This window comes from Salvia hispanica, chromosome 3 (genome assembly GCF_023119035.1).
Source record: "Salvia hispanica cultivar TCC Black 2014 chromosome 3, UniMelb_Shisp_WGS_1.0, whole genome shotgun sequence".
Lineage (NCBI taxonomy): Eukaryota > Viridiplantae > Streptophyta > Magnoliopsida > Lamiales > Lamiaceae > Salvia > Salvia hispanica.
Genome location: NC_062967.1, coordinates 44,984,312 through 45,010,236, shown reverse-complemented (window position 1 = coordinate 45,010,236; position 25,925 = coordinate 44,984,312). Strand labels below are relative to the sequence as shown.

General features: G+C 34.1%; 3 protein-coding genes across 3 annotated transcripts in view; 2 read left to right on the top strand and 1 right to left on the bottom strand.

Moving 5' to 3' along the window:
• Positions 1-10,605: 10,605 nt before the first annotated feature.
• Positions 10,606-12,658, top strand: LOC125216733 (phospholipase A2-alpha-like). Its single transcript, XM_048118498.1, has 4 exons — positions 10,606-10,815; positions 10,928-10,970; positions 11,091-11,216; positions 12,361-12,658. Exons 1-4 carry the CDS (start codon positions 10,702-10,704, stop codon positions 12,534-12,536), a joined length of 459 nt encoding a protein of 152 aa, XP_047974455.1. The 5' UTR covers positions 10,606-10,701; the 3' UTR covers positions 12,537-12,658.
• Positions 12,659-13,048: 390 nt separating this feature from the next.
• On the bottom strand, positions 13,049-14,949 carry LOC125215417. Its single transcript, XM_048116824.1, has one exon. The coding sequence runs from the start codon at positions 14,923-14,925 to the stop codon at positions 13,093-13,095; it is 1,833 nt and encodes a 610-aa protein (XP_047972781.1). The 5' UTR covers positions 14,926-14,949; the 3' UTR covers positions 13,049-13,092.
• Positions 14,950-19,010: 4,061 nt separating this feature from the next.
• Positions 19,011-25,925, top strand: part of LOC125215135 (L-arabinokinase-like) — a 21,380-nt gene continuing 14,465 nt past the window's right edge. Inside the window, exons 1-14 of the mRNA XM_048116459.1 lie at positions 19,011-19,237; positions 20,482-20,589; positions 20,827-20,895; positions 21,012-21,095; positions 21,242-21,318; positions 21,385-21,451; positions 22,314-22,371; positions 23,119-23,186; positions 23,259-23,321; positions 23,655-23,708; positions 23,790-23,892; positions 23,990-24,099; positions 24,202-24,321; positions 25,199-25,252. Of these exons, the coding sequence (XP_047972416.1) occupies positions 19,160-19,237; positions 20,482-20,589; positions 20,827-20,895; positions 21,012-21,095; positions 21,242-21,318; positions 21,385-21,451; positions 22,314-22,371; positions 23,119-23,186; positions 23,259-23,321; positions 23,655-23,708; positions 23,790-23,892; positions 23,990-24,099; positions 24,202-24,321; positions 25,199-25,252 (1,113 nt within the window). The 5' untranslated portion in view covers positions 19,011-19,159. The remainder of the gene's footprint in view (positions 19,238-20,481; positions 20,590-20,826; positions 20,896-21,011; positions 21,096-21,241; positions 21,319-21,384; positions 21,452-22,313; positions 22,372-23,118; positions 23,187-23,258; positions 23,322-23,654; positions 23,709-23,789; positions 23,893-23,989; positions 24,100-24,201; positions 24,322-25,198; positions 25,253-25,925) is intronic.

Below are 25,925 nucleotides of genomic sequence, written 5' to 3'. Positions count from 1 at the left end.
TTTGAGATTGTTGTAATCTGCATTCCTGCCAAACCACCTATAATCTGGAGTATCGCCACTGATGCTGCTTGAGGGACATTTATTCATCAAATACACAGCAGTTGAAGCAGCCTCTCCCCAGAATTTCTTTCCCAATCCCGAGGAGAACAACATACATCTAACCCTTTCAACAATGGTTCTATTGGCCCTCTCAGCAACCCCATTTTGTTGAGGGTTCATAGGAACTGTCCTATGCCTTTTGATACCCTTTTGCTTACAAAAATCATCAAAACTTTTAGACAAATATTCAAGTCCATTGTCAGTTTTGAGACACTTCACTTTACAGCCTTTTTCTAGCTCAACTTCAATGCACCACTCTTTAAACTTGGCTAATGCCTCTGACTTTTCCTTTAGTATGTATATCCAAATTTTCCTTGAATAATCATCTATCAATGACATATAATATCTACCTCCTCCTATAGTGTTTACTGATGCTGGTCCCCAGAGGTCACTGTGAATATATTCCAGAGGAGAGGAAGATGTGTGCTTACCAGCAGGGTATGGGAGCTTCTTAGCCTTTCCTTTGATGCAGTCCTGACAAGGTTGCATCTCCTGTGATCCATCAGCTGATATGACTTGCTTCTTGACTAACTCCTTAACACTTCCAATTGCTGGATGACCAAGCCTTTCATGCCACACTTTGAGACTTGAAGATCCAACCAGATTCAGTTCATCCCTTTGAATCTTGATGACAGATGCATAAAGATAGTACAAACTGCCTCTTCTCTCAGCTGTCATAACCACATCCTCTCCCTTCCTGACCAACATCTTTCCACCAGATGACAGAAAAGAACACCCCTTCTGCTCCAATGACCCCAATGATATCAAATTCCTCTTAACTTCTGGTATATATCTGACATCACTAAGAACTTTCACACTTTGATTTTGCATCTTAAGCCTGATGGATCCGATTCCCTTCACACTACACAGTTGATTATTTCCAAGAGTGACAGTACCATTAGCATCATGCAAATTCTCAAACCACTCTTTATTTGGATAGATATGAAAGCTGCACCCACTATCCATGATCCAAGATGCCCCATCAATAGTTTCCATTATATTCAAAACCTCAACTGCACTACTTGATTCAATACAGTCAGAAGTATTTGTACCTTGATTTCCAGATGTGGCTTGCTTCCTTTTCCACCCGAAGCAATCCTTCTTTAAATGCGCAGGCTTCTTGCAGTAAAAACATACTCTACTTTCCTTCTGATCACTCCCAGAAGATTTGGGAACTTCAAATTTCTTCTTGAAGGGTTTCTTGCCCTTGAAACCTTTAATGTTCAGGCTCTCTGAAGTAGGATCAACACTTCTTGAGCCAGAATTCTGCAACTCCTTTGCCCTTAGTGCAGATTGCACCTCCAAGAATGTGACAGTTCCTTCTCTCCCATACATTATTGCATCTCGAAGCTGATCATAGGATTTGGGTAGAGCATTGAGAAGAAGTATTGCCTTGTCCTCATCGCCAATCGTCACATCGATGTTTTCAAGATCATCGATTGCTTTGTTGAAACCCTCCAACTGCTCGAGGATCCCCTTCTCTTCCAAGAACTTGTATGAGTACACTCGCTGCTTCATGCATAATCGATTGGCGAGGGATTTCGTTAAGTACAGGTTCTCCAGTTTCTTAAGGATTCCGGCCGCCGTGGTTTCTTTGGCGACCTCCCTAAGCACCTTGTCACCAAGGCATAGCACCACCACACTGTGTGCCTTTGCTGCAATTTCAGCTCGCTTTGCCACCGCTTTCTCATCAAGATCCACCGCGGCCGTCTCCTTCTCTTTCTCCGTCTCAAGCGCCGCCGACAACCCTTGTTGAATGAGCATCGCGCGCATCTTCATCCGCCATAGACCGAAGTCATTTTTCCCGGTGAACTTCTCGGCTTCGAGCCTTGCCGCCATTCTTCCCTGCGAATTTGATTCCAAAACTAAAAAAGGAACGCAATCAACTCCGATTGCTCGCTTCCCACAGACGGCGCCAGTTGTTAACAATTGGAACCAGTAATTTGCAGAAGAAACTCAAAAAGAGAGATGAGAGAATTTTTGGGGATTTTATTTCTTGGCTGAGAGTAAAAATGGAAGAGGAAAATTACAATTGAATTAGTCCTAATTCCCGACTAAGAGAGTAAAGCTAAAAGATGGTCAACTTATTAGTTGATCCAACAGTCAAGATTCAATCTATCTAAACCAATCTCAACGGCCTAGATTTAATACAGCCTTAAATCTATCCCTCATCTAAAATGGCTAAGTGTTGAGCTGAACGAGTAATGTCATCTACAGAAGCAATAACATAGAGTAAATAAAATATATGACGCGGTACAAGTGTGGAATTAATTAATACTAGTGTCACACCCCCGTGTGATGCACGACCCATTTTATTTTCATTACATTTAGATATGAAAATGACGGAAACCTTTAATGATTAGTATATCCAATATTCCGCAATCACGTTCATTGGCTTAGCCTCTACTGATAAATATATTGATAATAATAATAATTTTAGTAATAACATTTGTGCAAATGCATGTACCATTAATTTATTTTTATATTTATTTAAATTTTTAAAAAAATAAGCAATATCTATACATAACAAAAATAATACTATATTAATAAACTAATTTAGTCTTGAACTAAATTAATAAAAATATAAATTATTATAAATTATGTATACAGTCTATTTTAGTCTTGAACTAAATTAATAAAAATATAAATTATTATAAATTATGTATACAATCTATTTTAGTAAAATTATAATGCGTGATCATTATTTTTCATTATGTCCCAAATTCAAATTATAATATAATTAATTCAAAAAAGAATTTAAATTTAGCTCCCGTGACATAATTTTACATAATCTCAGCACTTTTACATAATTTTACATAATCTCAGCACTTTTACGTGTTAAGTATTAAGATTCTACACAATTCACATAACGAATCTCAAAATGATACCAAGATTTTAACAAAATAATACTTGTAAACAATGCAGATAGTATTACCCTGAACACCTTAACCTTTAACTATAGCATGTCATGATTCACACCCCTAAATATGTGTGATTTGTTTCCTTAATTAATTTAAACTATTCAAGGTAATATACCATATCACCGTCAAATGTTCTTGTTTGTCTATTTGTTAGTACTATAAAATAATCAATCTTCACGTATTATAATTTTCGGTCAGTCAATTACGTATAATTCGTATATAAAAAATATCTCTAAAATTTTGCCATAAAAAATCGTTTCCAACGTCACACATACATAAATTTTCATTTCAAAAAGGAATATATCCCTACAATCAAGCCCTAAAAAACTGTTTTCAACATTATGAAAATTCATTACCTATTCCAATGATATAAATGGTACATAAGCAACATCCCTCTCCTCTTTATTCTTCTTTATTGATGAAAACATTTTCCACCTCTGTCAGCCGAAAATGCTATCGCCACCTAGCCATTCTTGCGACTGTTGCGACTCCCTTCACCACATACATTTCATCCCTTTTTCTTTGTCGCTTAGTTCTTTTTAAAGAACATCAAAGATTAGAGTTCATTTCTTTTGAAGAAAATTAAGAATGATCAAGACAAAGAATAATGGTATGGTGTAAAGTTTTTTGCTAAGAATAAAGGCATCATCTCTCAAGTCTCCATCTTCTATAAAAGAGAAATTAGTGAAAGAGTGAAATTTTAGTTACCAAATACCATATATTTATAGTACAAATATCTAAACTTTTCACTTTTTCTAAACGTATAACATTAATATTGTTTTTATGTTGTTTATTAATATGGATAACGTATCACTAATATTTTAAAAGTATATAGTAATATAACATATTATAAGAATTAATCCTCCACTAAATCTATTGATATTGGCATTGATCTCCTGTCAAATAATAAATTCACTCTGTTAAATTTATTAAAATATAGTTTAATATTGATACAATAATAAAGGACATCAATTTCAAGAAATTTATCATATTAAAAACCGTTTACTTTAAATTACTCTAGAATTTATTCATATGATTGGTAGTTACAAAAATTATAAATATTTAAATTTATATCCAAAATTTATACATATTCAAAATATAGGTCAAAACTCGCTTTTTATACATATAGATAGGTAGATGACATTTAATATAATTCTTTTCTAATAGTATTACTAACAGTGTTTATTTTTTAATCCAATTCAAGATTATATGTCTTTTATATTTTTAATAATGTGTCAATGGCATATATAAACAGCCGTATGTTCTTACTAATTCTCTTCATATTATAAATAATCATGGGAGTAACGGTAAATAATTGCAAGAATAATTACTCTAGAATTTATTCATATGATTGGTAGTTACAAAAATTATAAATATTTAAATTTATACCCAGAATTTATACATATTTAAAATATAGGCCAAAACTCATCTTTTATATATGTATAGATAGATAGATTGGAAAGAGAAAATATTGAGGAATATAAATTTTAAAAAATTATTGGTGACATTGCCACATCAACATAGTCGCCAAAGGCGCTCAAATAATGTCACTTAGCGGACCGCCTCTAAAAATAGAATATCTTAAATACATAAAATTAATTAAATAAAAAGGAGCTTAATTTTAGTACTCCCTTCGTTTCATAGTAATGAAGACGTTTTTTTTCGGCACGGAGAATAAGAAAAATTGTGTTATGTGAGTTATGTAAATGGAGAATAAAGTGGAAAATGAAAAAGGTAGAAAAATAAAGAGAGAAAAAAGTAAGAGAGAATAAAGTAGGTGTGGAAAAATATGTTGACTTTTACTAAAAGAGGAAATGACTCTATTACTGTGGAACGTACCAAAATGGCAAAATGACTCTATTACTGTGGAACGGAGGGAGTAATTAGGATTTGAAAGGTAAGTCAACAAATTAATTTAGATCATTAAATTTTGAGTGAACTACATTTTTAGGTCGTATACCTTCAGCGATGAACATTTGCGGTCCCTATACTTGCAAAATATCATTTGCAGTCCTCATACTATACCAAATGCTCATTTTAGGTGCTTTTTCACTTTTTGACCAAATTTTTGGACAAAAATGTCCCCAAAAGACTAAAGGGCATTTTTATACACTCATTGGATATTTATGTTAGTTTGAGTACTTTAACTATGATTTATATTTTATTCGAATTATTTTTGTTTGGATTGTTATAGGATAAAAACATAGTTTTAATCTTAGATTTTAACTTAATAAAAATCGATTTACTATAAACAACATATTCTATTTCCTCAAACTAAAATGAATCAATTAAAAGGATGATTTGTTAAAAAAAGGGGTGGGGTTAACATTTAAAAAGTCTTTAGAAAATTTTAAAATATCGTTGCTGCACAAATAATTTAATATTTTAATATTTCAAAAGTATATTATAATAGTTGTAATTTATAATCATATTATATTGCTATTATTTCATTTTTATTGTTAACTAGGTTACTTCTTTACGAAGAAGTTGGAAACTATTTTTAATCTCTAACTCTCTCAGATTCAACCTTTATCATTCATTTAACAATATGACCATTTACTATTCTGGAGCAGAATTTTCGTAAGAGCTAAATATAATTTGAAGAAGAAAAACTGTAAAAAAAAATTTGGGTAGGATAAAAAGCAACACCCTTCATTTTTACTAGCTTCGCCCCTGTGGGTTGTGCAAAATGACACTATAACCAATCTAAACAAAATTATTAGAATAAAATACAAATCATAGTTAAAGTACCTAAGCTAACATAAATATAAAAATAAGTAGTATTACTATTACCAACTTTTGGAGAGAGTGTATAAAAATGTCTTTTAGGCTTTTGAGGGTGTTTTTGTCAGAAAATGTGGTCAACATGTGAAAAAGCACCTGAAATGAGTAATTAGTATAGTATGAAGACCGCAAATAATATTTTGCAAGTATAGGGACCGCAAATGTTCGTCGCTAAAAGCATAGAGCCTAAAAATGTAATTCACTCTTAAATTTTATTGGATTGGGCTAAATCTCACTAAAGAAAAGGTTCAAAACGAAGACTATCCAAATCTCATTGGATGACTAGACAAGACAAGCCCATCAGAAACCATAAGGAGACTCAGATCACATGACTTACACTGAAGCATAGTTTTCAAAATCTACATATTGAGATTTTCGAATATTGCATCCTATTTATCACTCTGATATCTTTTTTCTAGATTCAGTGTTCCATAGAATATTGCTCACATAATGTTCAAACCTTGAGTAAGGGAAATTGACTATAGAATTCAAGGATCGAATTAACTGGTGGTCTAATGGAAATAACAAACCTTCGTCTACATAGGATCATTTATTTTGATACGGTGTCTGTTTAAATCTAGATATTTTTATGTACTAAATAAATAAGTTTTCAAATATTATATATTCTTTATTAATAAATATAATATATATAAATTGTACATGTACATAATATTCCTAAATTTTAAATATAATTAAATTAATATATTATAAATGAGTTTTGTTATTATTAGTATATTATATAGTTGCAGGTCAAAACAAGTGCATATGAAAACTTATAGTAGTAATAAATTTTCACTGATTTGAAATTTAGTATGTAATATTTAATTTAATTATTATTTCTTCTTAAATTTATAAATATAATTTAACATTTTAGTATTTCGTAAATTGTTACATAGTGATTAGCATTAAAGTTATTTTAAGTTAATTTATATTTATAATTTAATTTTTAATTTAATAATAATAAAAAATAAAATAAAATACATATATATACAATTTATATATACTCTCATCCCTTATAATTTGTCACCATTTGACCCTGCACGGGTTTCAAGAAATGTAACATAAAGTGAGTTGAAAAAATTAGTGGCATGTGGGTCGTACTTTTATATATTAGTTTTATAATAAAATGTGAGTCGGAATATGTTAGTGGAATGTGAGATGCACTGCCAAAAATGATAAAAATGAAAGGTGACAAGTTTTTAGGGACGGAAGAAAATAAAAATAAGTGACAAATTTTCAGGGACAAAGGGAGTATTTATCGCTACCCATTTTTAAATAGCCTCAACAATTTATTTTGTTGAAAATTAATTTATGCATTTGATGCACTTTTTATTAGCACTAAAAATACCAGCAAGTATACATGGTAAATCTAGTATAGTTAAATGTCAGTACCGGATATCGAACAAGGAGAATAAATTTACAAATCGTCTACCTAATACACAGCCTCATATACTATTTTGAAAAACATGATTTTTTGGGTTGAGTAATGAACTAGACAGAAATAAATAAATAAATAAAACAAGTAATGAAACAAAATGGAGGTAAACTTGGTTTGAGATAAATAAAGCAAGTAATGAAACAAAATGGCGGTAAACTTGGTTTGAGAAAGCAGAAGAGACAAGAGAATCCTAGGCTAGCGATGTCATCAACTCATTAGTGATTCAAATAATTTAGAGATAAGAGATTAACAATAATCAAAGTAACAACAAGCAGTTAAATATAAACCAAAGAATAATTAAAGTAAAATGAGTTCTGAACATTAAACAAATAAAAAGAACATAGAGTCAGTTACATTCATCCCCTAGGATTCTATAAATTTAGCTATCCATAGACAGATAATCTAAATAAATAATCCATCCATTCCACGTTACTTGAGGCGTTTCTTTCCAACACGGGATTTATGAAAGTTGTGTTTAGTGAGTTAAATAAAGTGGATGAGAGAATAAACTAAGAGAACGAAGAGAAAGTAGAGTAAAATAAAGAATAAAGTAGGTGAGATTAGATGTTTGTTTTTAGCCAAAAAGAGAAATGATTCAAGTAACTTGGGATAACCCAAAATGGAATATGACTAAAGTAACTTGAGACGAAGGGAGTATAAGAAAAATAAGACATGTTCAATCAAACAAAAACTAGATAAAACTCGAAATATTTAATCTTGCTCTTGCTCGATCTCCATTGAATTCTATGCTCCTTGTAGAAGATGGAGTAATTTATGTTTAAGGTAGGAGAAGGGATAAAGGCACTCAGAATGGTGAATAATATGAATTATGTTATGGGGTATTTATAGGCTCGAAAAAGGTTTGGAGAAGGTAAATTTCGTGCTCCATAGGTTAAGGAAAAGATTTAGCTTCACAAGGTAATATCCTCTTTCCTTTCCTTGAATTTCCGCCTAAATTCAGCACTTGATAGCATTGCGTGACTTTCGTAAAATGGTTATAACATTATCCACAAAACTCCAATTGAGATGATGAAGGTATCAACGCAAAGCTCTTTCGAAGATAAAGAGAATGGTATGTAGCACGCCCTAATCGAACTTCAGAATTGCCGGTAAAATGGGTTTGAACTGAGGTTGCTGCGCGCGAACAGCCCAGCGAAAATTTTCAGCTCTGCGGACTAGTTTTCAGTGACCACTGGCGTGTGCCAGCGGCCCGCTAGGTAGCATTCTGCTCCAGCTTCTGAATTTTGACCTTTTTATGTCTTTTTCGGCTCTATTTTGTATATTTCTCACAAACCACGTCAAAATATCAAAATGGATAAAATATGCAAATAATGGACATGTAATGCAACTTTGACACTCAAAATAGAATAAATAATGGCCTTAAAATAGTGCAAAATCCGAGCGTATCAGTCTTAAAATTAGACACTGCAATAATTATGAAGAGAGATTGAAAATTTAAAATTTACATGCATTAAAATTAAAACCTATCACTAAAATGACAATAACGAGTATAACTGTAAAATTGTTAGCACACTAATTAAACATTAACAAGTAATAACTTTATGTTACTTCCTTCGTTCCAGCTAAGATGACACGTTTCTTTCTTACACGTGTTTTAGAAAAATGATACTCCCTATGTTCCTTGTTAATTGAGTCATTTTTTTATTTCCAAGATAACTGAGACATATCTATTTTTGGCAAAATATAACACTATCTTTTATTATTTATCTTTTTGTGACGATGTTACTGTCTTCATTGTACCTTTTAGTTATATATTTTTATATCAATTTATTATTGGTAGTATTTTAGTATTGAAGTATATAGTTGTAACGATATAAATGTCATAATTAACAAATATTTTCATGTTGGTTTAATTGAAAATATATTTAATTTTATATCTATAATTATCTAACATATTGATACTGTATAGTAATATATTTTTTTATTTTTTAATCTTGTTTAATGATAGTATTATTTAATTTATTCAATTTATTCGCAGTATCTAATTAATAGAACAAAAATGTTATATGTCGCGCATAGCACGTGAACTAAGAAAAGTAATTATCTCCCGTTAATTGTGGTCATCCATAAAATTGTTAAAACTTAGGATGACAATCGACCACCAAATACAACAATCACGAACAAATTTCAAAGAAACTTTAATTATTCAATGTCTAGAAAGCTGCAATCACTCCCACTATTTATAGGTGCACAAAAACTCTATAAACATGAAAGAAAATAGTTAAAAACTTGAAAAAACAAAATAAAATTTTAAAAGTAGTAAATTGACTATATCACCCTTAAAACAATCTCAAATGTCCGAAATCTATCGTCCATCATGGCTTTTGCAATGAGTTGTTTCATCATCATCATCCATAGGATTCACATTCTCAAAAGATATCACATGCATATCTTGTGTCATTCTGTCACAACACGAGTATACAAAGATTTAGTGCAATTCAGTTGTAGATTAACAGTAAGATGTTGATGAAAAAAAAAAATCATACATTATCATGTTTGATCTGTTTCGCATTAAGTGATACATTTTCTTTTTGGAATGTCACCACACATTTTTTAAAACAAAAACACAATTCTCTCCTACTTTTTCATCTCTCTAATTAATTCACAAAATAATATTTCCTCCGTCCCACCATAAGCGAGCCATTTCTTTTGACACAAGATTTAAAAATTGAAACTTAAAAAGTTAAAGTTAAGAGAATAAAGTATATGAGAGAGAAAACTAGAAGAGAGAAAAGAAAAAAGTAGGTGAGAAGATTTTATTTTTACTTAAAATGAAAACGGCTAACATATGGTGGACGTCGTGAAACGAAGGAAATACTGCATAAAATGTTAAATAAGAACTGTCCTACTTAAAATAGGACGAAGAGAGTATTAATTATCATTTAACTAATATTTTCATCGGAAAAGTATCCGTTAACATTGTTGATAACTATCAACCATCTAGATGAAGTATTAGAGTTTTATATATCATCATTGGTGGGTTAACATCTGTTCTAAAGTTATTAGCGTTTTTCAACCAATGATGGTTCTATTATCAGGGTAGATATTGTTGGATATACCTCAATTGACAAAAAACAAATACAGAACACAACTGGTGAATAGAAAATTTAAAAAAAGAAAAACAAGATAGTCTGCAGTTCATTATGTTTAGGCACGAAATTAAAGAAAACATATGCATAGTACCTATTGTCTGTCTAATCTCAAACATAGAATTATCATATGGAGTAAATTAGATAAAATGATAAAATGAATACGATTTCCTGTGTTCGAAATGTGAAACTACACAACAAAAAACAAGTCACGGGGTATGTTAAATGACAAACCAGTTCCCTGCTACCACTCAATTCTCTCTCTCCTCACATTTTGTGTGACCAACTACACCTTTTCTATAACATGTTTTGAGCAAATTCAGGCTTCCATTTCCCCCACCTTGTCATAATGGCTATTTCATCACCTCAATTACAATTACTAATTTTCTCCATCTTTTCTTTCTACATTGTTCAACTTCACGCTCTCAACATCGGTCTTCAAGTAAATGTAGGTCTCGGCTTGGTAAGACGTTTGCCCCCTCTTTTAAAACAATAACATACTTATGGTTTAACGTATCTCACATCACATATTTCAGTATTTTATTCTTATTTTTAAATGAATTTATCTCTTGCAGTTCAAGGAGTGTAGTAAAACGTGCGAATCAATGTTCTGTGAAGGTAGTTGTGTTTTTTTTTTCTATACATAATTTAATTTCCTCTTCTCTTGGATCTTGTGGTCACATATTTTTTTTACCTTTTTTCTTGTTTTTTTTGAATTTTGTATATTTGAAATTTTAGCACCTCCATTTTTACGATATGGGAAATATTGTGGGCTGTTATACACTGGATGCCCAGGAGAGCAGCCGTGTGATCGCTTAGACACATGTTGTATGCATCATGATCAGTGCATATCAAATATGGGAAGTAAGTTCTTCAATTTTGTCAATTATTGATTAATTATGTTATGTAAATTTCTAGGTATTTTACATCTCATATTCGACCCTAGTTTTGATGGCGACCCGAACCCCTGACCATAATTACATAGTACTCTCCCACCTCGTTTTTCGGATAATGATTTCTCCATTTTAGAAATTATAACAATTTAATTTAGACTTCTCAAAAAAGAAAAATGAATCGCTTTAAAATATTTCTTAACGGTTTAACTTTGGGGAAACCTTTAACCTCAAAATATAACTCACTATTGACTAACATTATCTACCATTCACAAGCAATCATAAGCATAGAAATATGTGGAGTAAATGTAAAAAGTGGAGTACAATAATTAGAGATATGTGGTCATGAATCACCCTCGCCAGTCCCCTCCCCGTGCATTTCACTAATGGTACATTATGTAACATGAAATTTAAATTAATTTGTAGCTGCATTTTTATAAAATTAAATATGCAATTATAATATTTTAGTTTATATTTTTATATGATAATATAAAGTATATGAAAATATATTTTTAATTCAAATGTTTATTTGATAACTCAATTGTTTTTAAAAAATTTGACATTAATTGACTGCTTTTGTTAATTTTTATTAATATACATTTGTAATTCTACATTATTCTTTTTAGTATATTATCGTAAAGGGTGCGTTATAATGCTAACTTTTCTTAAATTGTTTGCTAACTCATCAACGTAGTGTATTAAAAATGTCAACACGATCACATTAAAATATCAACACATATTTGTGTTGACATTTCAGTATCATCGTGTTGACAATTTTAATACACTACGCTGATGAGTTAGCAATTTAAGAAAAGTTAGCAACGGATCACACCCCTTATCGTAAATATCTTTTTTATTTATTACATTTACACGTTTTTTTTTATTTTCATCTAAGAATCATCGTACCCGTGTGGTACCGTTTTTTCAATTTGTCTCCACGTTGAATGATAATTTTAAATAATACTCTCTCCGTTCTATTGAAGATGACCTTTTTTTTTTTAGTTTGTCACGTGCCATCTAAAGGAAGGGGTCATCTTTCTTGGAATGGAGGGAGTAGTAGTTGGTAATTCTGATTATTTGGAATGCTAAAATAATCTAATGTTGGGTGAGCGCAGACGATTACTTGAGCCAGAAATGCAATAAAGAATTCTTAAAATGTGTGGATTCATTCAAGAAGTCAAGGGCGCCCACATTCAAAGGCAACACCTGTGAAATTGGTGATGTTATCCAAGCTATTAACAATGCCATGAAAGCTGCTATCGTTGCAGGACGAATTTTTGGTAAACCTTAAACACCAACCAATTACTTAAATTTTTAATTGATCGATATTGTTGTGTAGCAAATTTCGATCCCACTCTCTATTGGCTAAGGGTTTGACTTTGACTGCAAAGGATAAGATTTGGGTTATTACTATATTGCTCTTCGTACCTAAATCTCACTTCAATGATTTCCATTAAATATTCAAATCCACCAATTCCAGGGGAGGATCCCCTGCCGTGGTTATTAACACAGCAGTGTGCGGTGTTTAAAACGCACAAATTTACAAACTAAACGCAACATTTCTGCGGACTCTTTTCATGTTTGTTTTAAACAATTTTTTGATCTATTAAATAGTAAAACACTTAAAAAGGCGTTTGCATATAAGAGTATTTTATTATACATGTTGACTTAAAAATTTAAATTTAAATACAAGAATTATGGAGTAGTTAATAAGGGTGCTTAAAACACACGAATTTAGAGTTCCTATATTTTGGTTAATTGAATCATAAAGGATTGTTGAATATTTTGGCATAAGAAGATAGAGGTAGAGAAAGCATTGAATTATGGAGCATATACATATTTGAAAGTCAATCCAGCACAACCAGTTTATCATATTCTTTCCCAGAAATGGCAGCTTCCATCACTGCCACTGGATCCATCACTCCACCTTCTTCAAGAAATATTTTCATCAAATTCTTGGAGAATCCACTCACAAGCGCCACCCCTTTCTGATTGGCCGGCACCGGCGTCGCTCTTGAATCCCTCAGATTCCAAAACACAATCTCCGGCACACACTCTCCATATCCCTTCTCTCTATACTTCCTCACTATCGCCTCATAATCCGTCTCCCATGGATTCGATGAAGCCTGATCGAATTCCATATCACTGAACACAAACAGCCTCTTTATCATCTCTTCCGCTTTCAGATTCCCTTTCACAGCCACTTTGAGTATCAAATCAAACACCTTTTGGAAATCAGTGTTCATTCCCCATTCCATTCTTCTCACAAACTCCGTCTTCGATTTCAACCTCTCCCCTTCCACTCTCTGAAGCCTCGGGTTTTCGCTGAATGTGATCACCTTCCCCTTCCATGGCTCCTCGCTCAGTTCCGACACAAGCACCCCTAACGCCACCGACACCTCCATCGGAATCCCGGACATGCTCCCGGAGACATCACACACTGCAAGGCAATTGCTCAATTTCCCAATTTTAGCCATGTCATCCACCATTCTCCTCCACTGCAGCTCCGCCACTTCTCCGCCATTCTCATCGTTCAAGGATTCTATTATCTCGTGAGGAAGCAATGCGCCGGCGGCAATCGTGGCTTTGCCGGACTTCACTTTATCGAGATACTCTTTAAACCTTTGTTCATCGTGCTTGAAGAAGAGAGTCTTGTATGTTTTCATCGCCACAGAGGCCACTCTGTTGTATGGCAGAGTTCCCCATTGATTGGCGCCGATGTAAACCTCCGGCAGCTCCAATGCCTTGCGCAGCGGCACCAGCACCTCCTTCCTCAGACGATCCCTCACCCGATACGCGTAATGCGCCTCCTCCACGCCTTCGTACTCTGCAAATTCCGCCCTCGGAAACACCTTCTTCGCTACAGTCTCACACAGCAGAGTTATTCTGTCGAAGGACGAATCCAGAGAGGGGCACCATTTGGCGGCGAGGCTGATTTTGTTGAAATTCCCTGATTTGTGCATCTCCATATCCGATCTCAACTGCTGAGCGAAGAGATCGGAAACGCAGTCGTGCAGGAACTTGAAATTGGGGTCGTGATTGAATCTGTCCACCACTCTCTTCGCTCTCTCGATCCTCTTCTCTTCAGGCGTCGATTTGTTCAATCTATTGAACTCAGCCGTATAGGTGATGCCTCTTCTCCTCTTTGCATTCCGATTCTTCGACTGAGATGAATTCCATAACTCTCCAATCTGTTTGGCCAATTGGCGTGCCTCAGGCCCTTCGAGGAGGCGGAAGAGGATCTCGAGCAAATCCTTGAAATAGCCGAATTCAGCGAAGGAAGCAGCGTTGGAAGCAAGGGTTTTGGGGTGGTGGTGGTGCAGCCAGAGGGCGGCGGTGTAGAAACCCTCTTTATCCGATTTGCCGGTGCCTCTGACTCCACGGAGATTGCAGACGAGCTTGAGAGCCTTGAGAGGATCCTGATCCCAGGCGAGCTTGAGGCGATCGGTCAGGAATTGAGGAGGCGTGTCAGGGACGATGTGGAAGAAGAAATCCAAGCAGGGATTTCCGGTGAAGAGAAAGGTGGGAGAGAGGTTTTCAGTGAGGCCTAACGGCGGGAGTGTTGTTGTTGTTGTGTTAAAATCTGCAACCATAAGATCGATGAATGCATCGCCGGTGGAGGTGGATTTGGGTGAGTGTTGGTGGATTTCCGGTGGTCCGACGAGAATAGCGGGTGCCATGATTGTATTTGATAATTAATTGTAATGCGAAAGCGGCAATTGTTATATAGCACAGGAAATACTTGAAGGCCACGCACAGCCTGCACAATACGTGGTGACCAAGCACAACACAACTCCATTTCTTTTATTTATTCTTCATAAATATATTCAGTAACCCCAAAAATGCAACCCACTTTATTATTCCTTTTTTTTTACCGCTTAACTATTTTCTAATTCAAAACATGAAAAAGCTGTATATCAGCATGAAATAGAAATTCTGATATCACAGTAAAAATAGTGTTTTATATTCAAAATGTAAAGTTGCTGTTACAAAAAAATTGATCTGCCATCCAGAGATTAAACTATGCATTTGACTCTCTTCAAAGCATAAGCACATATCTTCCGGAGAAGAAAGTAAATATACAAAGGACAACAATTACTTTGCTTTTATTTTAGAATTATTTTTACTTTTCTATTTTGTGTTTTTTATGTGACCCTGCTTCCAATGCTACCAATGAAAGTAGTCTTAGAGCAATGTTCATGACCATGGTGTCTTAATCATTAAACCGTGTGGTCGTGGTCGTGGTTGTGGTCATAGTTAAAAAATACACTTATCTGGAACCGGACTAATAAGGAGGTGTTCAGTTTGCAAGATTGTATCTTAAATATATAGTGTTGGTTTATGAGATTTAAATCCCACACTCAATCATAGATGGATAATCATGAGATAATTCCTCTTCAACTAAAATAATCTCACAACTCAATCCTAAATTTTATACTCCTTCCGTCCTTTATTAGGAGTCTCATTTCTTGGCGGCACGGGTTTCAATAAATGTTTAAAAAAATGGGTGAAAAAAGTTAGCGGAATATGGATTGTGAGTGGAATGTGAGACCTATTACCATATATATACTGGTCTTATTTTATCTAGGAAACCGAACACCCCTAACAAATTGTCTGTAAAGTCATGAACTTTCACAATAGTTTGTTTTTTCCCGTAAACTTTGAATGTTGTATGAAAAATCATGAATTTTACAGGAATATATAAATTTTCCATCTGACCCGACCCAATAGATTTCCGACATAATTACTTATCATACGTGGCGCCGGAGGCGTGACTTGGCAAAACTCCACTAATTCTGATTGTTTCTTTTTTATCTTTGCAATCTCTGACCCTCGACTTATCACAAACATACAAGTAGAACAAATGAAAACATACAAATCGAATTCAATATGCAAATTGACATAAGCATACAAATCAAACTCCACAAATCGAATTCAGCATAAAAGTAGCATTTATTCCACAATTCAAATTGAACCCTACATTTATCATTTGTCAAGTCACGTTTCCGGCGCGTCACGTAGGATAAGTTGGTGTCAGAAATATCGGATCGGATCGAATAAAAAATTTACAAAGTTCGATAAAGTTCATGACTTTTCACGCAACATTTAAAGTTTACGAAAAAAACCACACTATGGTGAAAGTTCATGACTTTCAAGTTCCACCCGGGAGGGTGGCTTTCGGCCACCAAATTCCACCCGGGCGGGTGGCCCACGCAGAGACTAGAATTTTTGGGCCTTTTTCTTGGAATTTGGCCTTCAACTATAAATAGGACTTTATCCCATTTTCTCCTTAGATTGTGATTGAATTAAAGTTATCTTCCTAATGAGTTTTCATCTTTGAGGAATGTATCCATTTCTTGAAGGTTGCTTGTCTCAATTTCATAGATTGATTCAAGTAGAGGTATGCATCAATGCGTGTATCCATTGAGTAGTGGAGCTAAGGGGTGATAGAGCTATTGAAAGTTGCATAGGGTTGTTTCCATCTTTTTGGTCAAGGTCCTATGTTCATAACTCTTTTATCTCATCATTATACACATGCTTTCCATTCCTAATCTTCCATCCATTCTTGTTTAGATTCAATTTTTGTTGGTTTGATCTTTTATTATCTTTTGCTTTGTGTTGAGAAATTGAAAATAGCCTCACAAAAAATAATTAGATCAAACATCATCAATGGATAATTTCTTGAAAAATGAATCATAAAATACATGAATCTTTATTATTATAACTCTTACTTCTTTTTATCTATCTACTTATCATACTAAAACATTTTTTTAAAAATATGTGTCGAAAAAGAGAAAGTGCTCCTAGTTTCCATCCTTCCTAAAATCAACTCTGGCCAATGTATGAAGGAAAGAGTTAACACTTAAATCAATCTCTAAAGTGAATTGCACGATCCTTAGCAACCCTGTAGCTGCTACTCAAGCTCATCCCGTGGCATTTGAGCTTCCTGTAGTTTTTCTTAGTAAACAAAACATGACACAAGACATAAATTTGGAAGGGATGGAAGGAGTCAAAAATTTTCCACAATTAAATTTTCTGGAGAATTAAAGTTATATGCATTTCAAAGTTTGTATATTTGTTTTACAATATTATAAGTTCGCCCTATAAACTAGAGTCTAGAACTGACGGTTAGAAGACGTAGACTTCCCAGTGCACCGCGTATGATTAAATTTGGACGAAGCTTTGTTTTGTTAGAAATTTACTAGTACAAGTTAAAAGTTTATGATATTTTTGGCATATTTAAAGTTTGCGGTAAAAACCTAAATTGACCAATAATTGATATATTTTTTTGGCTAATTTAATGTATAAGACCAAAATAAGACCAGTTTTAGACATTTGTCTACTTAAAATGTCAAAATTTTGGAAATGAACATGTAAAGTATTTTTTTGACATTATTTTAATAGTTTGAGAAAATATCATAGTTGACTCTTCAAGTTTTTTTTTCCCAATAAACGTCAGTGTTTTGATTCCACATATTATGTCACATAAGAGCATCCATAATGGAGGCTAGCGGATAGACTAGCCAATCGTCGAGCTCTAGCCGATTTGCGGACGCTAGCTGACCGCTGGCTGATCCCGCTAGCCCCCATTGTAGGCTCAATTTCGACTAGCCGATTGCATTTTTTTAATATATTTTTTATGCATTTTTTTGTTGTATTTTTTTAATGTATTTTTTATGCATTTTTTAATTGCATTTTTAATGTATTTTTTTATGAATTTTTTTAATTATGTAATTTTTTTAGGATGTACCTTTTTTTAATTTATATAAAATTATTGCATTTTTTAATGTATTTTTTTAAAAAAATTAGTGAGAAGTAGAGTGCGGCGGGGGCTCGTGTGTGGAAGCTCGTTTTTTTTTTTAATTATGTAATTTTTTTTAATTAATGTACTTTTAAAAAAAATGAAATTAATGAATTTTTCCGTATATGTGTCGTAAATTTAATTTCGTATTTTGTGTTTAATTCCGTAAACTTAGTTGTTTTTTTAATAGTGTTGATGATGTGGCTAGCCTATTGCTTGTCCAGTTGCTGGTAAATTTAATTCTGTAAATTAATATGTCTCGTAAATTTTGTGTTTAATTCCGTAAATTAATATGTCTCGTAAATTTAATTCCGTAAATGTCGTTGTTTTTGAAATATTTTTATTGCGGCTAGCCTGTGGTTAGCCTTAGACTAGCCTATTTGCTTAAAATGATGATGTGGAAGGTGGAATTTTAGTGCTGATGACGTGGCACGGAGAGAGAGTGGCTAGCCTGTGGCTGGCCTAAAACCATCATGGATGCTCTAAAGATTAACCATGCCACATAGTATCAAGTGTGCCACGTCAATTTTAATGATTGCTATAATGATCGATCATAAAAAATTACTCCCCCATTAAAAAAATATGCACTTAGTATTCGGCATGAGTTTTAATGTAAAATTGGTTAGTGGAGAATGAGTCCCATCCAATTAGAGAAAATTATTGTGGGACGCTGAGAGTAATACTGTAAATGATTTAGGAAAATATTAAATTTTTTTCCAATATCATGATAGTAATAGTTAATTTGTTGAGTATAATATCTGAATATCCTTTAACTTTTGTCTATATTTTATTTAAAAAAATCTTTTAAGATAGGAGAAGAGCTCAAGTCTCACTCCCGCGCTTCTGTATCCCATTCTCCGGCCACTTCCATTTCTTAAATACGCTCAGCCCAAACCACAATTAACCATTTAATTGCAATTACTGTGCAAAATCTTAAAATAAAACGAAATTAATTTAATGGAAGTTGGGTGAAGAAGATGAATAATTAAATCATCACTGAAAATCCGACTTAATACGGAAAAAAGGTAGATGGTGAGAGGTTGGTGAGAGAGAGAAAAGCGAATCTGCAAATCTGCTTGTGGATCCAATAGGAAAAAGAGATTCAGGAAGAAATGGGACACAAAAAGCATCTTGTTTTTGCCTACTACGTCACCGGCCATGGATTTGGCCATGCCACCCGTGTTGCCGAGGTTCTCTTTTAGCTACCACCATTTCTGTTGTTCTTCTAATTTATTTTGGCAATGTTGAATGTTTATGAATCTCTTCTCAATTGTGTAAATGTGCATTGCCTATTACTTAGGTTTCATTAGTTTCTTTGAGTTTGATTGAGTTCTAGCTTTGAACTTATGAGAGAGATTATTTCTGAGAATGAAATTGATAATCCTTTTTTTACAATTATTAACAATTCACTAATGCTTAGAGTAGTTAGATTGGATGAAGTTCAGCTTGTAACAACGAAGCATGTCTTGATATTGTTAGGAGAAATGAAGGTGGGGGGGTTCAGTTATTGTAGGGCTTAATTTGCTCTTCGGAGCACAGGTTAGGGAAATGCATTTATAGAGTCTACTCAAACTGTTTATGTCCAAGTTAGGGAAGGAGATACTTTGGGAGTAAGGGTCGAAGAAGGACAATCACTCATTTTTTAAAACCAATTTTCTTAAGAAAGAGCCAAGAGGGAGGGGGTTCTTCCAAATGAAATCCAATGGGATCCAGGGAGACTATGTCTTCATTCATAGTCTTCCAAGTGCTGGGAATAACCTTAATGGTGAGGTTTCGGGAATATCAATGGATGATGATGCTCTTCATAACATGTGGGATACAGAAGTTTTCAGATATGTAACTTGTTTGGTTTACTTGAAACTGTGGACATTGGTGACTTTCACGAGGTTGGTGACGGACTATCTTGGCTGCAAATCTTTTTCGGAATCCTTCTTCCTGCAACCTAGTTCTCCAATTTTTCCTTCTCCATCAAAGTTTCATCAATGTACTATCCTTGCCATTGTTTGGTCTCATCTGGGCCTCTCATGGCTCATGCAGTCATGCTGGGTCATTTTTTCATTTAAAGGATCAATAATTGTTCTCCATTACCTCATTGGTCGTGGTGACTCAAACCCCTAACCTATTGGTTGGAGGAAAAGAGTATTACCAAATAAGTTGCAGTTTGTTGTATACTTAGAGATCAGAATTTTAGTCTTGTAATTTCATTGTTTCTTTTGGAGTGGATGGCTTGTCTAAATGTATACATTTCATTTCTTTCTTGGATTAAAAAATACCTTTGATTTCCTTAACAAAAGAGAAGAAGAGAAGGTATCATATTTCTGTATGATAGCTTCTTTGCTTTTGCACACAAAAAATCTCATTTCGTAGCATTTATGGCTACTTTGGAAGTTCATAAATTGATGCTGATTATTTTTCAAATGTTGCTTATGTGCAGGTGGTTCGCAATCTCATCCTGCTAGGACATGAAATTCATGTGGTTACAGCTGCTTCAGAGCACATTTTTACCACAGAGATACAGTCACCTAAACTTTTCATCCGCAAGGTCAATCCCCTACCTTCCCCCCTTTTTTGTATCCGAGACTTAATATGCTTGGAGGTACAAAAGCTATGTATACTGTGCCTCTAGAAGCTGTGCCGCTCTAGATAGAAAGAAAAGTTGCGTTTGCATAAAAATCAAAACTTGTTTGTTGGATGCTAGCAATGTAGAGTGGATCTTTTGGAAGATCTGTTGTCAAACTCATGTAGACTGTATAATAAATGTAATTTTAACTCTCTGCAGGTGCTATTAGACATTGGAGCCATTCAAACAGATGCATTGACAGTTGATCGTCTTGCATCCTTGGAGAAGGTACTAGGCTACTAGCAATATAAATGGAGAAAGTCTTATTTTTACTCTCAATTCACATTTTACATATTGACTTCTGTTGATTGTCTCATGACTTATTTGCTTCCACATTTCAACAGTATGTTGAGATAGCTGTGGTACCTCGGGATTCTATATTGTCAACTGAGGCTGAATGGCTGAAATCCATAAATGCTAGTTTAGTGGTATGACATACAAAAAATCTCTCCCTTTCAACTGATATACTATGACTTAAGCTTGCTTCCTTAAAACAATTTGACATAGAATCATCTACTTTAAGTTGGATCGCAGATGAAAAAACGCTCTTTCTATTTGTACTGAATTACAACAGGTATCTGATGCTGTCCCTGTTGCATGCCAAGCAGCAGCGGATGCTGGAGTTCGTGCTGTTTGTGTGACCAACTTTAGGTGATTATACATATTTAAATCAACTCTATTTATTTTGTTTCTCTTCTGATCTTTAACCTTTTGTAGTTGGGACTTCATATATGCCGATTATGTTATGGTGGCTGGACGTCAAAGTCACTCTATCATTTGGCAGGTAAGTTATAGTTATTTTAGCCAACTTCAATGGATAATCATCAGCACAACTTCCAACCAAATTAACATTTTGGTATTTAGAGAACTCATAATTTTTTCATTGCAATTACAAAAGGAGATGGTATTCTTCCATTATTGATAACCACTGAGAAGAGTTCATCTGATGGTCCGATGATCGCATGATTGCATTGCTTACTTTAGAGTTAATTTAAGTGCATTAATTAGACATTTTGTCATTTTATTCGCTAGCTTGTGAAGAAATGTTCCATCTTAATTCTTAAATCTTTCTATGACAACTATAGAAATGCTAGAACAGTGCATTGATTTTTGAAGGTATCTGAAGACGGCTAGGCATCACCCACCTTCACCACATTGCCTTGCGGCCCTTGCCCCTACATTATATGAAGATCATTAAAAATTTATTGTGCTTTCACTTAGGACTCATCATCATTTTTTAGCACTGAGATCTCAAAAGTATGGGGTCATAGCTCCTATAACACTTGTTACCTCTAAGCAAAGTCCACATTTATATGATATATGTCTCTGCTTCGGGACCAAACTGCATGGATTTATTTTTACGCTTTCATATAGTCTTGTTTTGGTTATAATCATAATCATAAGCCCTAATGATAAGGGGAATAAATTGTGTTATTTGATGAGAGCATGGATCATAAATTAACTCTCAATACTACTCCATGAAGAAACTGTTACGTACTCTTCAGTTGTATTGATTTCACATGTGTGCCCTTTTCACTTTTGTTAAGTAGTTGTACTCTTAGATCTTTACTTTGAAGATTTTCCCTCCTTTCCTTAGAAGAACTTGAAAACCTTTGTTTTGGTTTTGCTTATTAAAATCTTTGCAGATAGCTGAAGACTATTCTCATTGCGACTTCGTTATACGTCTCCCAGGATACTGCCCAAGTATGGTGGTCCCAGAATCGTGTTCTCTCTTAAAAATTTCATATATGTGCACATACTAAAATATTATCTTCTCTTTTTCTCTGAACCAGTCTAAATTTTTGGTAGCTGCATGAACAGAGAAAGTGCAGTATGCTGGTCTCTTTGGTAACCTTTAGAATTTTGAGAACCCTTGAGAAGTTGTGGGATAGGGTTATGTTCAATGTTGATTGTATGGTTTTGATTCACGAGGATTTTAAACCAACCTTGTCTCTAACATTGTTAGAGATGTATGTCTTATTTGACTACTAGTGGATGGAGTATCCACAATGTGACACCTGTCTGATGATATGGAATAAATATATTTAAAATCAACCTCTCCCTCCATGCACCAATGCCTAGCCTACATTGACACGCACAATATTTTAGTTTTATAGTTTCCATCTTATTATGTCTTCTAGTACCATATACATTAGATTCTTCTGTGTGTCTTCATTGTTTAGCTGAACGGAATATAAAATGATATTCAGCATACTGACAAAGTCTGCTAAGCAGATGTCAAAATAATTGCTTCATTAATTTTCAGCTTCTCATTTGTTTTCTCACCACTTTCACCATAATTCATTTAGATTACCAATTACCATGCATGTCTGCTGAACTAAGATTGGGGATATCAAAGGTTCAATATAATCTGTTTAGTGTGTGTAAATAGGTTTACTTTATAGTTGAAATCATATGCAACTAATTCTCAAGCATATGCGAACCTTGCAGTGCCTGCTTTTCGAGATGTGGTTGATGTACCTCTTGTAGTTCGGAGATTGTGCAGGTCACGGGCTGAGGTTAGCTTATGCTACTAAATGTCTTCTGCTGGTGTAAGATACCTTTCTGATTGTTGATTCACTTTTGTTCAGGTTAGGAAAGAGCTTGGAATTGCGGAAGACACGAAAGTTTTGATTTATAATTTTGGCGGACAGGTGGAGATTCTAACTGTACATTTTAAAATTCTGCTGTTTGTGAAGGCATCAGAAATGCCATTCTCTTTATCTTTTTCCGATCAAAACTTTTCAAATTAATAAACTAGTCGTCAATATTCGGCAAAGGTTTTGGTGGTCTGTTTCTTTCAGTGGTGAATTTTAAACGACACTTTAGATGTAGCAGTTCTAGTGTTTTGTCTTAGGTGCAAGTACTTCTGTAGGAATGTCAGTTTTCTCTAGATAAGATTTGATTTAGTGACCGCTTTTGGATGGTTTGTACGATCTTATATTTCTCAAACAATCACTAATATCAGAGCTATTCATTGCTTACAGCCAGCTGGGTGGAAGCTTCAGAAGGAGTATCTACCCGATGGATGGATATGTTTGGTTCGTCTCCCTACATGTTCGTGTGTTGCAGTTTGTCGTGAGTTATAATTTTGCTGGTTTGCATACTGTTACTTTATCTAGGTCTGCGGAGCATCAGAAGGGAAGGAGCTTCCAGAAAATTTTATTAAGCTTCCAAAGGATATTTATACACCTGATTTTATTGCAGCCTCAGACTGCATGCTTGGTAGCCTTACACCAAACTTCTTGCCATTTTTCTGATGAATGATTCAATTTAATTAGTAGTATTTTCAACTTACATTATGATGACTCACATCTCTCAGGTAAAATTGGATATGGTACCGTGAGTGAAGCCTTGGCATACAAAGTGCCTTTGATTTTTGTTCGCAGAGAATATTTCAATGAAGAACCGTTTGTTAGGAACATGCTTGAGGTGCATTCTCACCTTGTATATTCATTAAATTTACGTGCGATGTTAATGCAAACGTAATAATTATTTGAGATCTTGTCAAACTGTATCATATTGCATAAACAGTTTTATCAATGTGGTGTGGAGATCAAAAGGAGAGATTTGCTTACCGGATGTTGGGCACCGTATATTAAACATGCAATTTCCCTAAGACCGTGTTATGATGCAGGCACTAATGGCGGTGAGGTATCTTATCTTTTTTTTTCTTTTAATACTAGCGGGTAGGAATACATGGCAGACATGGATAGTTCAGGTTTGGCTGCTGGATGAAAGGCTTTGTTTGATGATATCCAAATATGAGCTGACTTTTATAACACAAAATTCATAATCAATGGCATACCAAATGGGCCTTTTTTTTATGAATGTATGCTTTACTGCAGGTAGGAATACATCACAACTGTTACTATCTTTCTTCACTTGTTTCTTCTATTTGTTCGACAAACCATTAATATATGTACATTTTTTGGTTTGTATTAAACATTGCTCCCTCCGTCCACGAAAAATAGGACACATTGTGAATGGCACGAGTTTTAATGTGAAATTGGTAAAGTAAGAGAGAAGGGAAAAAAGTAAGAGAGAAGTAGTGTTTGTGGAATGTGGGGTCCATATTATTAGTAAGAGAGAAGGGAAAAAAGTAAGAGAGAAGTTGTTGAAAACTTTCTTTTTTCAAAACATGGTCTATTTTTTGTGGACAATCAAAAATGGCAAATGTGGTCTATTTTTCGTGGACGGAGGGAGTATATTTTTTGGATTAAAGTTAAGTAGTTTAGATTTTGGATTTGATGCCAAGTTACATTAAGCATTAAGTACATAATATTCTTTACCAGTACCGATCATCATCCAAAATTTTTCCATTACAATTATATACTCCCCCACCCCCAAAAAATAATCCATTGTTGCCATTTTGGCCCGTCCATCAAAATTAGTTCAATTCCATTTTCAGAAACTTTTTCACCACACATTGCACTACTATTAATGTTGGTTTCACTATCCACTAACACTATTTCACTGGTTTGTTTAGTTAACTTCAGCTAACTTGTTCTCATTTTTCATGAATTTAAAGGTGGTTGCTCATATACTTCAGGATACAGCTTTGGGGAAAAATGTTACTCCTAAGGTATTTTTTTCTTCAAGCATCTTATAATCCTCTGCTTCCTCTTTACTCGCATTTCAGCATCCTCTTTTGATTAAATAGTATTAGTGCTTTTAGGACTGATATATTTTAAAATCCGAATTAAAGAAATAGTGTCCTAGTTTCCTAAGGATTTGATTTAAGTCCATAATAAAAGTCTCCTTAAAGCTTGTTTGATTCACAGTGGATCAAGAAGGCTGGGATGCCATTGTCCTTGGGTATCAGCTCCAGGGTTTCTGGGAAAGATATAGATGTCCCTAGTTGGTATGCACTTGCACAAGAAACTTGCTTTCGATACCATCAGGGGAGACCAGTACCTTGACCAGAGAGTAAATTTTTTTTCTTTTAACTTTAAATTGGTTTCCGCACTTGCACTGATTTCTAATCCTTTATCGCTTGGAAGTAACACTTTCTCTATAATTCTATATATTTAGGACTTAACAATCAAAACTTTATGGGGATCATCATAATCTTTCAGATACAATAGGTTTCTTAAACAGTTTGATGGAGCTGCATGCCTTAACCAGCATCAGGAATAGTAGTCAGCTTCATCACGTGAAAGTCTTGCTGCAGCTGCAATGTTTAACTGGGAGGTACTTTAAATCCAGTTATGGTTTTTTCAAATGCATCTCAATATTGGGTTTTTGAACTCTGTAAT

Bases quoted from the DNA above. Each gene is read 5' to 3' on its own strand.
- LOC125216733 (XM_048118498.1), top strand. From the start codon at position 10,702: ATGGCTATTTCATCACCTCAATTACAATTACTAATTTTCTCCATCTTT. The intron at 10,816-10,927 runs GTAAGACGTTTG...TATCTCTTGCAG, and splicing joins TAAATGTAGGTCTCGGCTTG to TTCAAGGAGTGTAGTAAAAC. The intron at 10,971-11,090 runs GTAGTTGTGTTT...TTGAAATTTTAG, and splicing joins CGAATCAATGTTCTGTGAAG to CACCTCCATTTTTACGATAT.
- LOC125215417 (XM_048116824.1), bottom strand. From the start codon at position 14,925: ATGGCACCCGCTATTCTCGTCGGACCACCGGAAATCCACCAACACTCA.